The 15729-nt window shown below is 38.2% G+C and overlaps 1 protein-coding gene and 2 non-coding genes across 6 annotated transcripts in view; 2 read left to right on the top strand and 1 right to left on the bottom strand.

Annotated features, from left to right (window-relative positions):
• Pot1 (protection of telomeres 1) overlaps positions 1-15729 on the bottom strand; it is a 68363-nt gene that overhangs the window by 48932 nt on the left and 3702 nt on the right. For 2 of the 4 annotated variants that reach the window (XM_021164848.2, XM_029478638.1), the window contains exons 3-5: positions 10702-10925; positions 8478-8524; positions 2249-2363 (exon numbers count right to left, since the gene is read on the bottom strand). In XM_021164848.2, the coding sequence (XP_021020507.1) occupies positions 2249-2363; positions 8478-8486 (124 nt within the window). In that variant the 5' untranslated portion in view covers positions 8487-8524; positions 10702-10925. The remainder of the gene's footprint in view (positions 1-2248; positions 2364-8477; positions 8525-10701; positions 10926-15729) is intronic. The other 2 variants (XM_029478636.1, XM_029478637.1) reach the window with 2 other exon arrangements.
• On the top strand, positions 6012-6074 carry LOC115031361. Its single transcript, XR_003837002.1, has one exon. It is a non-coding gene; the product is annotated as a U7 small nuclear RNA (small nuclear RNA).
• LOC115031356 lies at positions 6085-6146 on the top strand. Its single transcript, XR_003836997.1, has one exon. It is a non-coding gene; the product is annotated as a U7 small nuclear RNA (small nuclear RNA).

Here is a 15729-nt window from a genome sequence, read left to right on the forward strand (position 1 = left end):
AGCTGGAAAGAACCCAGATGTCACTCAACAGAGGAATGGATACAAAAAATGTGGTACATTTACACAATGGAGTACTACTTAACAATTAAAAACAATGAATTTATGAAATTCTTAGACAAATGGATGCATCTGGAGGATATCATCCTGAGTGAGGTAACCCAATCACAAAAGAACACACATGATATGCACTCACTGTTAAGTGGATAGAAGCCCAGAAACTTAGACTACCCAAGATACAATTAACAAAACACATGAAACTCAAGATGAAGGAAGACCAAAATGTGGATACTTCGTTCCTTGTTAGAATGGGAAACAAAATACCCATGGAAGGAGTTACAGAGACAAAGTTCTGAGCTGAGACAGTAGAAAGGACCATCCAGAGACTGCCCCACCTGGGGACCCATCCCATATACAACCACCAAACCCAGACAATATTGCATATGCCAGAAACATTTTGCTGACAGGACCCTGATATAGCTCTTTTTCGTGAGGCTATGACAGTGCCTGGCAGAAGTGGATGCTCACAGTCATCTACTGGATAGAACACAGGTCCCCTGAAGAAGGAGCTAGAGAAACTAACCAAGGAGCTAAAGGGGTCGGCAACCAACCCTATAGGAGGATCAACAATATGAACTATCAGTACTCCACAGAACTGTGTCTCTAGTTGCATATGTAGCAGAGGATGGCCTCATTGGCCCTTGGTCTTGTGAAGATCATATACCCACAATACAGCGGAATGCCAGTGCCAGGAAGCCGGAGTGGGTGGCTTGGGGAGCAGGGCGGGGGGCGGGGGGGGGGAGCGTATGGGGACTTTGGGAAAATTTTTGAAATGTAAATGAAGAAAATAATAAAAAAAAGAAGTGAAAAATAAAAGTCACTGAGATTTAATAGTGAGTGCAATAAATCGCCATGCTGCTCTGAAGACTGTAGACTTCTGACTATTAACCCTTGCTACACATGGTCATAGGACATCACCGCATCTGTCTGCGTCATCTCTGATTCCAGCAATATTCTGTACTATTCACGGCCCACGTCTTAACGTCCTTGCTTACGTTTACTCCTAAGTACAGAATCAGTGCTATTCTAAGTGAAGTTCTTTTTCTTATTCTTTGAAGTTGTTCATCACTGGGATGCTTCTATAATGTTGTTTGATTTTGCAACTTTACTGAACCCATTTACAAGTTTTCAGAGGAATTCCTTTTTGAAGTATTTAGTTTTCTACTTACAGGATACTGCTCTTTACTGACATAACTTAATTTCTTTCCTCATTGGCTTTTTTTCTTTCCTTTTGCCTCCAACCTACAACTGTTTGGGCTACAACACAGTCCCAAAAATAGGCCACACTTGCACTTTACTAATTTCTGAGGACAAGTTTTGTCCTTCTCAGTGACTAGCATCATGTTAGCTGTGAGAGTCGCATACATGAAGTGTGAAGTTGTGATAATTTCTTCTACATTCTTCATTGAGCTTTTACAATGATAAACTTTGTGGGTTTTTTATATTATAAGTATATTTCTCACAGGTATTTTCTTTGTGGTTACCATGGGCTCATATAATACACTTTAAAGCAGAAGGAATCTTTTCTAAGCTTACAGATATTTAACTTCAATCACTTTAAAGCTCTCCTTTTGCATCTCCTCCCAGTACTCTCTCAGCTCACACTCAGCACATGCTATACTGTGTATCACTTAACGCAGATTACGAATAGATTTTCTCTTCTGTTTGCTTTTAATTTCTGTGCCAGATGTTCATGTGCTTCCACACCATTTAGAATCCTTTAGAAAACTGAATCCACATGGTGTTAAATAAGACCCTGGAATCTAAAGACCACAGTCACTTCACAAATTATCACCAAATAATATTCATCACTATTGTTTGGCAATTAAAAATCAGGGGGAGCCGGCTGTGGTGGCGCACGCCTTTAATCCCAGCACTTGGGAAGCAGAGGCAGGCGAATTACTGAGCGAGGACAGCCTGGTCTACAAAGTGAGTTCCAGGACAGCCAGGGCTATACAGAGAAACCCTGTCTCAAAAAACAAACAAACAAACAAAACCAAACAAACAAACAAAAAATCAGGGGGGGTGAGATGGGGGTTTTCAAAGGGAAACCAGGAAGGTGATAACATCTGAAATATAAATAAAGAAAATATCTAATAAAAAAAGTCAAGATTGGGCTTGATCTAAGCTGTGTCTCTGAGATCACTAAAGCAGTTCTTGATCATAAAACACCACACACACTGATACGTACCAGTTCCTCTGCTAGCATATGGAGGCTTAAAGAATTTCACAACACCATAGACATTGGCAATTGTACCTTCCTTAAGTAGATTCAGGGGTGTATATGTATAAGGAGCTGTTGAAACCTAAAGAAAGAAAACAACAACAATTATATCACTGTCTACATTTTAGAATATTAGGTTAAGACTTGTAAATTAAGTATATTTCATTTTGTTTTCAAATGGTTATCCTAAAGAAGACTTCAAAATGTAAAGGGGAAACATTTATAAAACAACACAATAGCTTCCAAATGTTACTACAGAAACCAACAAGTTTTCTTGAAGTAATTTTGTTCAGAAGTAGAGAAATTTACACACCAACCTATAAAAGTTTAATCAACTAAAAATGTAATTATACTTCTTCAACAAGAAAAGTATAAAATCCATTAAAATATCAAAAGTTATAAATCCTGAAACCACACAGAAAATACTTTTGAATATGTATACCATCAGTGTTAAAGCTCTACGAGAGTCTTACTAAGGGAGATGACTATGCGTGGTGAGACATCTGGGAAGGCCCAGGGAAGCCACTAGAGTCCTGTCCAGTAAAGATTCTGGCCCTTGTGAATCATCTTTCTTGAATATTCCCAAGTGTATTTAGCTCTAAGGGTTCTTTGGTATTAAATCATCTTAGGTAGCATTCAGCTACTTCTTTCCTACCTGGCAAAGAATAAGTTGGAAAATGAAACTCATACTAAAACATGGCAGAGAAAACTGCAAAACAAGGACATTTAGGCTGTTTTTAAAATATATTATCAGTTCAAAACTTATGACACAATCAAAATCTCCCCACATACACAGCTACACAAGAGTATCTGAGGCCTGATTGAGAAATCAATTGAATAAAGCAGTTCACAACAATAACAAGGGAATAGAAAGAGCAAAGAGATTGTTGTGTGAGGTTGTATCTGCGTGGTAACACAGTCACTAAATTACCATGGAAAATTTCAGTAGCCCATTTACTCCTGCCCCACTTAGAAATAAACTTAGCACATCATTCTGGAAATGACTAGAAACCCAAATACAGATTAGTTCTTATTAAGAAAGCTGATTCTTTGATGGAGATAGAGTACGACTTTGCAATTTAATCAGTCTTTAATATACAAGAAACATGTAGCTCATTATTTATGTTACAATAGTGCTCAGCAAAAGGAACAGAAAAGAGAAGATTCTGGCTGTCAAATTATGCCGATAAATAAGTGGACCGGGGATTCTGTCTTAACCAGCATGTCCCTAGTATGAGAAGAATGGGAAAGGCAGCACAGCTTAGGGAGACTAAACAGCAACTGTATAACTTCTTATTGGTTCAAAACAGAGAAAAGCAAGCAAAACAAAAATTATTCAATGTCCTTTCCATGAAATTAGTCACTATACATTCATATACCCATTTATATAGCTCCAATTCTTTTTTTAAATTAGGTATTTTCTTCATTTACATTTCCAATGCTATCCCAAAAGTCCCCCCATACCCTCTCCCACCCCCCATTTCCCTACCCACCCACTCCCACTTCTTGGCCCTGGCGTTCCCTTGTACTGAGGCATATAAAGTTTGCAAGACAGATGAGCCTCTCTTTCCAATGATGGCCGACTAGGCCATCTTCTGATACATATGCAGCTAGAAACACGAGCTCTGGGGGGGGGGGGTACTGGTTAGTTCATACTGTTGTTCCACCTTTAGCTCCTTAGGTACTTTGTCTAGCTCCTCCATTAGGGGCCCTGTGATCCATCCAATAGCTGACTGTGAGCATCCACTTCTGTATTTGCTAGGCCCCGGCATAGCCTCACAAGAGACAGCTATATCTGGGTCCTTTCAGCAAAATCTTGCTAGTTTATGCAATGGTGTCAGCTTTTGGAGGCTGATTATGGGATGGATCCCCGGGTATGGCAGTCCCTCCCTGTCTTTTTTGATAACTTTGGGTTAGAAGTCGATTTTATTAGATATTGGAATGGCTACACCAGCTTGTTTCTTCAGACCATTTGCTTAGGAAATTTTTTTCCAGCCTTTCACTCTGAGGTAGTGTCTGTCTTTTTCCTTGAGATGGGTTTCCTGTGATGAAGGCCCGAAACAGGACCTGTCCTAGAAGCTGTGTTGCTTCGGCCTGTCAGCTTCTGTAGTCTACACTCTCACCTGCGCAGACTAGTCTCAGAGGGATCTGGAAAACAAGATGGCTCCCCCAGGTGCTCTGGCAAACCCTCCCAGGCAGGTCAGACACTTCTCCTCTGGCAGGGAAGGTGCCCGGATGTCTGGAGCCCAAAATGGGGTCTGTTTCAGAAGCTGTCCTCTAGGGACCTTGGGGGTGTCCATGGACTCTGCGCCCAGATGATCCGGTGCTGGCGCAGACGGGAAGGGATTTGTGACCCTGGTCAGGCTGGGTTTTCTAATTCCCTCATGCTGTCTCAGGTCCCTCGCAATTGGATTGGAACAGAAGTTGTGTTCCACTCACTGGTGGTCCTAAGATCGCATGGAGAGTCCTCTAGGGGACCTTGGGGGTGTCTGCTGACTCTGCGCCCAAGGTGACCCGGATAGCTCCAATTCTTTTTGATATGAATGTATCAACGAATTTGTCTACATAGTCGAATGGGAATTATCTGTGAACATCATAATTTTACATAACACTTTCAAATAATACCAACCTGAGTATAAATTTGTTTTTATTGCTAACAGTGAAGGATGATGTCCCAAAGCAAGACTGCAGGGCAAGGGGACATTGCAGTCACTTTGAACTTGAGACAATGTTGTTAGGGGACTGTTAATAGCGATAGATAAGGAAAATGATAAATGCGTGGCTATCACTGACTAGGTGATTTCCAGGTTCATCATGATTGTAGAAGGGACATGACAGTTCACACCCCTGGAGCAGAGGCAGCAGGGTGTGGGTTTTCTCAAGTGCAGATGCTTGCTATAGGTGTAAGGATTATTTGCATAGTAATGTACATATTTTCATGTTGCAAGGAATGTTCTCCCTCCAAGGCTAATGACTCCATGATAATTAGAACCAGCATGAGTCTGGGAAGCAAGAATGTGGCTAATGTGCCTCAGCAAAATGGTAATGATCCAGCTCTTAAGGCTGTAGGAAGGAATGCTGAAAACATGGGTTCAAAAAATACATAAACAGAATTTCTCAACTAAGCAAAATATAAGGATGCAATATGATTTCGATGAGGAGTGTTACAGAACTAAAAGAACAGAGAGAGCTTCACTAATAAGTCAGTAAAGAGAAAGGAATAGTTAAAAAAACAAGGCTCAGGGGTCAAGACATAAAGGTGCAGCAGGAAGTGAGGTAGAGGTGATCTCAGGGCAGGATCCCACCTAGCAAAGCTTATTGCTTTTTCTCAGAAAGACAAGTAGATCTCTGAGCTCAAGGATGTCTACAGAGCAAGTTCCAGGAAAGTATAGCTTAGGCAGTGAAGAAGTTAGAAAACAGAAAGCCAACTTTGTCACATAAAAACAGCTCTATGTCTAGATTTGTCAACTACAAGTGCTGTGCCCAATGAACTGCATAGGACTTGCTATATTAAAAAATGTACCTGCGGCTAAGAATCAAGGGGCCAAGGTCATAAAATGCTGATCTGTGGGATAATCTAAAGTAAACAGAGAGTAAATGATTAAATTGATACGCAAATAAGACTGGGCTTTGGTCTGAAAGAACTCCGATATTTAGACAACTAACATACTTCTATTAGAATTTTGTCTAGCAAGTTTTCTGACCAAAGATAGCTAAGAGTGATCCAGAGAGCTATCATAGCTCTTTTAGATTTTTTTCCAGAAGGTTTTCTGACTTTAATTAGAAAATCCAAGAGATATCCAGAGATTTATAGCTCTTTTAGAATTTTTCTAGCAGGTTTTCTGACATTGGTTAGAAAACCCATAAACTAGCTAGAAAGCTGTCTAGAGAGCTATTGAAAGCAGACAGCAGAGCTGTTAACTTGTATCTATCACTGACTTTGAGTCATTTCTTCCAGTGCTCCCAAACACTCCTTCCTGGGGACCTTATTCCAAGCTAAGGCTGGTCCTTGACAGATCGTAACATGGAAATATGAACAAAACCCACAAAGCAAACCCCACTTACAAGCACTTGGACATAAAATTACATCAGGGATCTAAACACAGTCTAACAAGCTGGTGTTAAGTGTCTAATATCTATGCCAATAGGAATACACTATTTAAAGCATTCTATCATGTCCTAACGTCATAACACAAGCTCCTATTTCTTTTTGTGTGACAGTGATTCCTAGGACACTATATTGCTCAAAGAATATTCTTAAAACAACTAGAATATTCCTGTGCAATAGGACCTTGTGTGATTGTTCTAGCCAACAAAAGGGCACACAGAAGATTTAAATATGACCAGTGCAGTGATAAAATGAGGTCTTTGTTACTGATGTGTGGGAGAGTCTCCTCCTGAGATCCAGGATGTAATAATAATCTTCCTGCTTCATTGAGTTATGTCATGCTGAGCCAACACTTAAGATACAAGTTTTTTGTTTTTGTTTTTTAATAGTCTCATGTCCAGCTGCTATAGCCTTACACAGTATAGATCTATAAGTCACTTACCCTAAGATACTAAGACATATTCATGAGAAAGCTACAGGACATAATGCACTAAGGATAATTTGATGACATCTTCAAAAAGCTCTTCAGCAAGCCAGGCGTGGTGGCACACGCCTTTAAAATCCCAGCACTCGGGAGGCAGAGGCAGGTGAATTTCTGAGTTCGAGGCCAGCCTGGTCCACAGAGTGAGTTCCAGGACAGCCAGGGCTACACAGAGAAAGCCTGTCTCAAAAAACCAAAAAAAAAAAAAAAAAAAAAAAAAAAAAACCAAACCTTCAACATATAGGTCACCTATCTATAGCTACATCTTGCTAGCTGAAGACAAAGCTGATCACATGATGGAGCAAGCGAAACAATGAGGCAAGAGAATGTGAGCACTAGGGACTGAGGATGTACCTCAGACACAGTGTTGCCTGCCATGTACAAGAGTCTTGTAGCAACCAATCAACCAAAAACCCCAAAGAAACAACAGGCAACACAACCTCCCCTCAAACAAAAACAAACCCCATCCCTAAAATAAAATAGATTAAATGTAATGTAGTTTACAGCAGTGGCTAAAATCCAAGACTGTCAACTGGAAGTTGACAATGTATCTAGCAGGGCTAGGGAGATGATTTAGTAAGAAGCACTGGCCATATATACGTACAAATTGGAGCATGCAGGTAAACACTTGGTGGGGTTGGTGGTCCACCTGTAATCACAGCCCTCTGAAGCAGATAGAGGACCCAGGCTAGCTACACTAGAGTTAGCACATACAAGGTTTTAGTGAAATATTTTGCTGTGGAATGTTTAGTAGATAGATCTGACCATCACCTGCTAGCACATACATGTACTTGCCGGGAGCACACCACAATGGCTAAAGATAGCTTACTGCTCTTGGAAGAGACTAACATTTGGATTCTAGCACCCATATTGAGTGGTTTACAATTGTCTCCATTCCAGGAAATCCAATGCCTTATGGCCTGGGTTGGCACCTCCATGCAAATGCTGTACATAAACTTAAACAAGCATATACAGATACACAGAAAGAGAAATGAATAATAAATGAATGCATATAGGTTGAACACACATTATATTAAACTTTATCAATGTATTGCTCTCTTTCAAATTTCATTCAGCTGTAAGTATCCAACCCATAAAAATAAAAACACTGCCTACTGACATTAGATACCACAATTTTATAAAATAAAGAAAAATTGGTTAAAAATGTGTAAGTATAAAAATCTTTATTTATTTATACAATTTGTTAAATCACAACTGTGTACCCAACAATCTGCTTTAATACAGGCTGACAAAAGAGATGAATTTGCCTGTGGATTAAACTAATAAAAACTGTGTGTCTTCATAAAGTACGAACTGGTTTTCTTCCAGTTTTGTTACATGTGTATAGCTTATGCAGAGATATTAGTAGATGATATAAAAAAAAAAATCAAATACCATTAGGTACATACAGAACTATAATGCAATACCATCATATAAAAAAGTGAAGATACTGGCTTCCATTGGATTAGCACTAATGTAAAAGCTGACTATAAAATAGGTTAATTTAAAATTAAATTATAAAGTAGAGCAAAATATGAAGCAGATACATAAATGTTTACGTGTCACTATATATATATATATATGTATATATATATATATCACCTTACCAAAGACATTGTTTGATGAAAACTCCTCTCACAAATTTATCATAAATCTGCAAACAAAACAAGAGAATTTATTTGTATGTATGTTACTTTCATTCAAATATGGTTAACTGTACATTTAACAATACTCACATTCTCTATCACAGTATAGTTTAGTTTCATGACTCATGTCAGACACACACAACCACCTGTACCTGTAGCTCTAGGGGACCAACATGTTGCTCTGGGCTCCACAGAAGCCTGCACTCACATGCACACATCCCTACACACACACACACACACACACAAATTCCCATAATTAAAAAAATGTGAAAGATGTAAGGTCAAATGGAATTGTAATTAAAAGTGTGTTTGGGGGTGGGGTGGGTCTCAAATCTCCTTACAGTAACTTCCTTAGCCAATATTAGACTCAGCACAGAGGAAGTGACTGACAATCCAACACTGCACTAACAGTGTAAGCAACTTCTTGTTATATATTCCTCAGGCACATTTCATTTTCTTTTTTTGTAAGGAATAATTTTAGCGGAGTAGCTAATGATTTTGAAAGGGGAAAAGATATTCAAGCCTCAAACTTTGGCCTTTGTGTGGCATGTTTATGGCTCATGTGCAGTGTTATTATCTTTGTTTCCTTTTGCTCTGTCTATTGCCATTTTGTTTTGGCAAATACAACTTAATAAGAATGTTTCAGCCTCTACACTAAACAACTAAACAACTCAGACTTAGAATTTTACTCATAAACTTAAATAATATTCTATTCAATTACTTTGTTCTAACAAAACCACAGTAAATGTAGTCAATGCCAAGTAACTTGAGCTCTTTACAGTTAAATTCACGGAAAGTTTCTGTATGAAGCTTTTACTTCTCTCTAGCACATGCTGGCACTTAAGGAACAAAATAAGTATATTCTCTAACAAAAAGTAAAAAACACTTGCTTTCAACTGACCTCAGAGCAATACATCATAATTTAAATGAAAGTAAGATTTTAGTCAAAGATTTATAATTGTCTAACCTAACATGTCTGTCAATTCTAAATTCTAATGTACACACACACACACACACACACACACACACACACACTGAACCTGTACTCACACACACACATATAAATCTCCAGCTGTGCACATTTACTATTTCATGAAAAACATTTTCAAATATAAACATTATATAGAAAGAAATAAAAAGATAAAATTTATAGGGAGCACACGTGATATCAAAGAACAGCTGGTTTTTAATCAAATATTTACTTAAGCTAGAAGGTAGACAAATTTGATATTCATCATTTTAGAAAATTCAAATTCAGAACACAGGAAGCAGATATTAATTATTTTAGGCATTTTTGTTGACTGAAAAAACTGAATACCAAGTCCTTCACCCACTACACCACACAAACATCAGGATACACAAATATCCTCTGCCAGTGCCAATCAAATGCTACAAAACCTGCATAGTGGGTTTTATTTTTGAGACCCCACTCTTGTACAAAAAGCAAACAAACAAGAACAAACTGAAGAACAATTTATTAAGTAGCCATGAGAATGGTCTCATTTGAAATCTGAGCATAGAAAGGAACTACAGTTAAATTATTTACATTCTAATAGTGGAATTGTGTCTGTATATATACCAAAAAGGCTAGGAAGAGCCAGATGATGATGTGGACACAAATGTTTTGATATATTTTGTTAAAAAAAAAATAGATGAGACAGAGCTGGAGAGATGGTGCAGCTGGCTGTGCTTAGGAGGACTGCAGTTCAGTTCCCAGCATCCAGACCAGGCAGCTCAAGGGATGCAATGTAATGTCCTCTACTGGCCTCTTCACCTTCTGCTCCCATCATGCAGATACTGGTACAGACATAAACTAGTAAATCTTTTAAAAACTGAGGTGAACATTTAGACAGCCTAATGGTCCTGTGACATAAACATGGATATATGCAGGCATAATATTTGAAGTCTATTCTGTATCCTATAATATGGTTTAAATTAAACAATTCATAAATTTGTCTCAAAATAATACATCACGCTGAATACTCAAAAGGTGAAACAAAGTGCCCACTAGCTGTGATTGTTGATGGTGATTGGATCGAGAATCCTCTAAGTAACATGCCTCTGGGGAGGTCTTTGAGGAAGACGCTCTTCCAACAGAATGGTTGGTACAGTCCAGCTAAGACTCATAGAAAGACTCATATATCCAAGAGGTCTAAGGAAAAAGCAATGCAGCTTGACTGCCTACCTTTCATTTCTGCTGGTGAGTGCATCAGCCCCACTGCTGCTGCTGCTATACTTTACTGACATCAGATGCCAGCTTCTTGAGTCTTCCAAAGGCTCTGCAGAAATTCTGTAGGCTTTCTGCAACCGAAGATAGAGACTGCTGAGGCATCAAACAGATTGGCTGAACAGCTATGGGGTTCTCAGCCTCTGTAGCATGCAGATGCTCGTTGTTAGGCAATCCAGCCTCTACAGTATAAACAAATAATATATACTTTCTATCAGTTCCACTAGAAAACTCTAATATGCTGCTGAAATTAGCTGACAAATGTATAACTGTTAGCTAAACAGCTCTCACTGGTTCTATATGTTTAAAGTTTTGCATAATAAAGGCTCAATTGGTTAAAGAAGCTGATGCCAAGCCTGACAACCTGAATTTGTTTTCAAGACCCACTTCTTAGAAGAGGAGCAACTACACATGTTGTCCTTTGACCTCTATATTCCTGAACATGGTATTAGCTATATTTTTCATAAATGTCTTTATCATAAAAAGCAAGGACCCTCTTAACTTTCTGAGTTCTATTGTTGCGAGCCAGCCAGCGGCTCACATGGACAGGGTACACCTGAGTGGCAGGCTGGAGCTGAAAGAAGGGGGAATTAGGAGGTCAAGAGAAAAATGGTGCTAAGTCAAGGTTCCTGATCAAAGCTCAAATGTTTAATGGCAAATGCGCTTATAAAGGAAGGGAGGGGGAATTCCCACCAATTCATCCTTTGAGTCTGGAACCAGCTGCAAGATAGGGTGTAGACTCTGGAATAGCTCAGCAGGTAGCAGTATCTTGAAGCGGAACAGAGGCAGTGGCTGAACAATAGAGTGATCTAGAGAGGATGGCTCCACCCTAGGTAATCTCCTTAGTGGCAGCAAGGTCAAGGTCTGGCTCAGCCTGCTTCACTGGGGGGAGGTTACATTCTATCATGAAAAGTGCTGGGATTTGTCAAATATGCTTTCTGCAGCTACTGGTATAAGCATTTCATGTTTCCCCTTTGTTCAATTAAGGTAGTCTATGCAGTGACATTATTACTATGATTATTTTCCATGTTTTACATCTCTGCCTGGTATTAACACTACTCAGGCTAATGCTATTCATAAGTTGTAAGTTTACCTTGACTATGTAGCGAAGGGTTTACAGCATGCATTGTAAGATAACTAAGAATCTAATGAGCACAATGAGTAACACAATACAGTAATTTTTAATAACATTAGTTTGAGGAAGAAACAGATATGTAAGCTTAGAGCCTCTGTTGAATACTAAATATTGACATGAAGTGACAGGAGAAAGTTTCCCATTATATACATGGCTAAGTTATATATACCTTTTGGAATTTTGCACTTTTAAAGGCATCATTTTTTATGTATCTTTTGGTTATGTAAAATATTACACGCATGATTTTATATATCTTTTCCATATGTAAATTATACTTTCCAATTTTTCAAAAATGAATCTGTAAGAGAATATTAATAACTCTAAATATATTTTAAAATACATATTGTTTAAAATTATTCTGCAATTTGAAAGTTAACTTTTTCAGCCATTTGATAACTTTTCAAAAACACTACTACACTGTTGAATTTGATTTTGATTTTTCCTTGTCAACTGATAAAAACTTATGTATATAGGTAAACATATTAAATACAACTGTTATATTTTCACAAGCATAGTTATTTTCAAATATAATTATGAAGAAAAAAATTTAAATGTTTGTACTTAAGGCATGCCAGAAAAATCAATTCATAAAAATGGGTCAAACAAAATCAAGAGAAAGAAGGCACGGTGCCAGGCCTATAATTCTAGCACTTGAGAGACTGAAGCCAAGGGACCACAAGGTCACATCCTGTCTGAACTGTACAGTGAAACTCTAGCACAAGTGTGTAGCGGTAAAGCACATGCACAACCTGAGTCAAGCCCCAAGCTTAACATAAGAACCAAAGACATGGGCTGGAGAGATGGCTCAGCCACTCAGAGTTTATGAACACTGGATGTTCTACCACACGACCTGGTTTTGGTTCCTAGCACTCATGACTGTCTGTAACTCCAGGACCAGGAAACCTGACACCCTCTTCTAGTATCTGAGTATCTGAGAGTATCAGGCACACATGCACTGTACAGGTATACACAAAGACAAAACATTTATACACATAAAATAATAATGATGATGATGATGATGATGATAATAATAATAATAATAATATGTTTAAAACAGATAGGTCAAAAATTCCAGAAATAACAGAAAAGAATACTAGCAGAAATGATTAAATAAAATTAAATCCTTAAATTAGACAACTAAAAATTATTCAAGTAGAGGGAAATGCAGACACAGAAAATAGTAGTTACAAGAAAGACACTATAGAAACTTTGTATTGAAAGTTACAAAGAAGATGTACTGAACAGAGTTAAGAGATCAACACAGAAGCAGGTACTATAATAAAATGGAAAATACAGAAATCTGATAACATAAAAGCTGACATTTACAATATATCAAATAGACTTCTAGCTAGAAAAAAACAAATGATGAAGACAAAAGCTAGAAATGAGGTATTACTACTAAACTTACCAATACTAAAATGCATCAAAGAATAACTTTAAACAGTATATTGGTCAACTTAAATGAAAGCGGCAATTTCCTATAGAAATAAAAAATCAAAAGTTCCCTCAAGTCAAAAGAGATAAAAGCACAGAGAAGCACCTCAACTTGAATAATGACATTTATTATTAATATTCCTCCCATAAAAATATCTACTAGACATTTAAGGCAGCAAGAATCATTCCTCAAACTATTTTAAATGAAGAGGAGGGGCCACTAGCAACCCATCTCATGAGAACTGCATTCTTAGACAAGAGTGTCATCATGACAAAGCTTCACACTATTAGCCTTAGTAATGTACACGCAAACATCTCTAGCAAAGTGTTGGAGACCCAAACCAAAGAGTGTAACAAAAACAGTGTTCCCTAAAAATATAAGATAGTTTTAAAAGGAAAAAACTTATCAATCAAGGGGAACTACATACGAGCAGAGACCCAGTGATCAGCACTCAAGGCAAACCAGTGTCTTTAGCAAAACCCAACATCCCATGATGAGGGAACTCTCAGTGAATTAAGGTGTGAAGACACCTGCTCAATCTGAGGGAAATACTTACTGAAAAAAACATCATCTGAAAGGATGAATGACTTACTGACACTACATTTCCACAGACCGCTTTCACATATACTGTGTCATCTGCCCCTGACAGCAGTTCCCCAGGGTCTTCTTCTGGCCCACCCAGCTTCTTTCTGTCTTTGGTGTACAACATTGGCTACTTGGGCAAGGAGTAGAATGAGCACCCAAGCTCTATTCCTGATCTGGGGGAAAGGTTAAAGTGACGCACCATTAGCTATAATATTTGCTGCAACTTGGAAGACAGTCATGGTCGTATCAAAAGAGGTTCCTCACAGTCCCAGGCATCTATGCCAAACTGCTGTAAAATTAAATCACACACATTTAAGCAACATACATTTAAAATGTGAAAAATATCATATGCTGATGACAGTGTGGAAATCACCCAAATTCTCATAGAAATACTGACAATAAATATGTGGATGGCCTAAAACACACAAACGTCACTAAAAGTTATTCTGTGTGATCTGCAGAAACACATATTCCTAAAAATATATGCAATCATATCTGATATAGCCAAAACCATAAAACTTCAACTGTCTATCAACAGTAGAACAAGACCAGAAGAGATAAACGGCCATATATGTACAGAATGGAACAGTCCAGGGTAACGAAAGTAGACCAAAGTCACTTGTTAAACCTCATTAGCATAAGTTCACAGAAGAGCAATGTGAGGCCATAAAACTAAAGGAAAAACAACTAGCCTATGGATCACAAAGACATTCATTATCTTTGGAAGGTAGTGACAGGAAGAACGAGTCCTATGTCATCCTCTTTTCTGGATTAGATACTAATTACAAGTGTATGTTTCCCTTGTAAAACTCCCTTTGACTTGGTCATTTTCCCACAAAGATGTACATCTGAGAAAATGTTAAGGCTTAAAGAAATAGACCCATCTGGACTGAAACAGCAGTGCCTGTCCCGCCACCCTACACTCATTTGCTCTTGTTTGCTTAACAAATGAATGGCTACTCTAATAGATCTCACATCACGCATGAGGTCCATAACTGAGCCTTCTGCTTACTTGATCTCTGGCCCTGCTGGAACTTTACAGTTCAATCAGCACTCATCTGTCAAATCCAACTAATACAAACCCAAAACCAAACAGGTTTCAATTTTCTGCCAATACATCTTACTTGATGAATATCGTAAAGATATTCAATTTCCTCAAAATTTATTCTGTCTTTAGATTCCACACATTTAATTTGTCTTTTAACAAGATCATATTTGTATTTGGTATGACAAATTTTATCATTACTCATTGCCCTTCTTCTCCCCTCTAGGATGCAAACTCTAGAAAGCAAAGGTTAAATTTGGTCACTACAGTATTCCCAGAACTAACAACAGTGTCTATCCTAGTGATGGTATTAATACTTGCAGCTCATAGTCTGGCTCCCATTCACTGCCCCAGACTATACAAACAATTTACAGGCTGTAGGTGTGACTAACTGGTAGTATCTAAACGGCTAAGGTATACTTCCTAGCTTGCCAAGTTTACTTGAGCGTTAGTAAGGAGACAGAATTCTCCCTATATAGGAGGCCATTAATATAAAAAGTAGTATGTTGAGGCACAATTTAAAGGTTACTAAAACAATTAGGTCATGCTAGTCAAAAATATAAACAGAGCAGATAGACATTGCAATAGTCTGATTGCGGGAGTAAAGGGATCTCACATAACGGTGAAGGAATGAGAGGAAGGAGGAGAAACTACAGCAAATCATCGCTGGCAAAGGGAGAGGTAGCATTTCCTTAGAGAGATACTGGCGATCTGCACTGTTCTAAACACATTACCTAGTGAAAAGTCACTGAGAGTGTGTGTGTGTGTGTGTGTGTGTGTGTGTGT

This window comes from Mus caroli, chromosome 6 (genome assembly GCF_900094665.2).
Source record: "Mus caroli chromosome 6, CAROLI_EIJ_v1.1, whole genome shotgun sequence".
Lineage (NCBI taxonomy): Eukaryota > Metazoa > Chordata > Mammalia > Rodentia > Muridae > Mus > Mus caroli.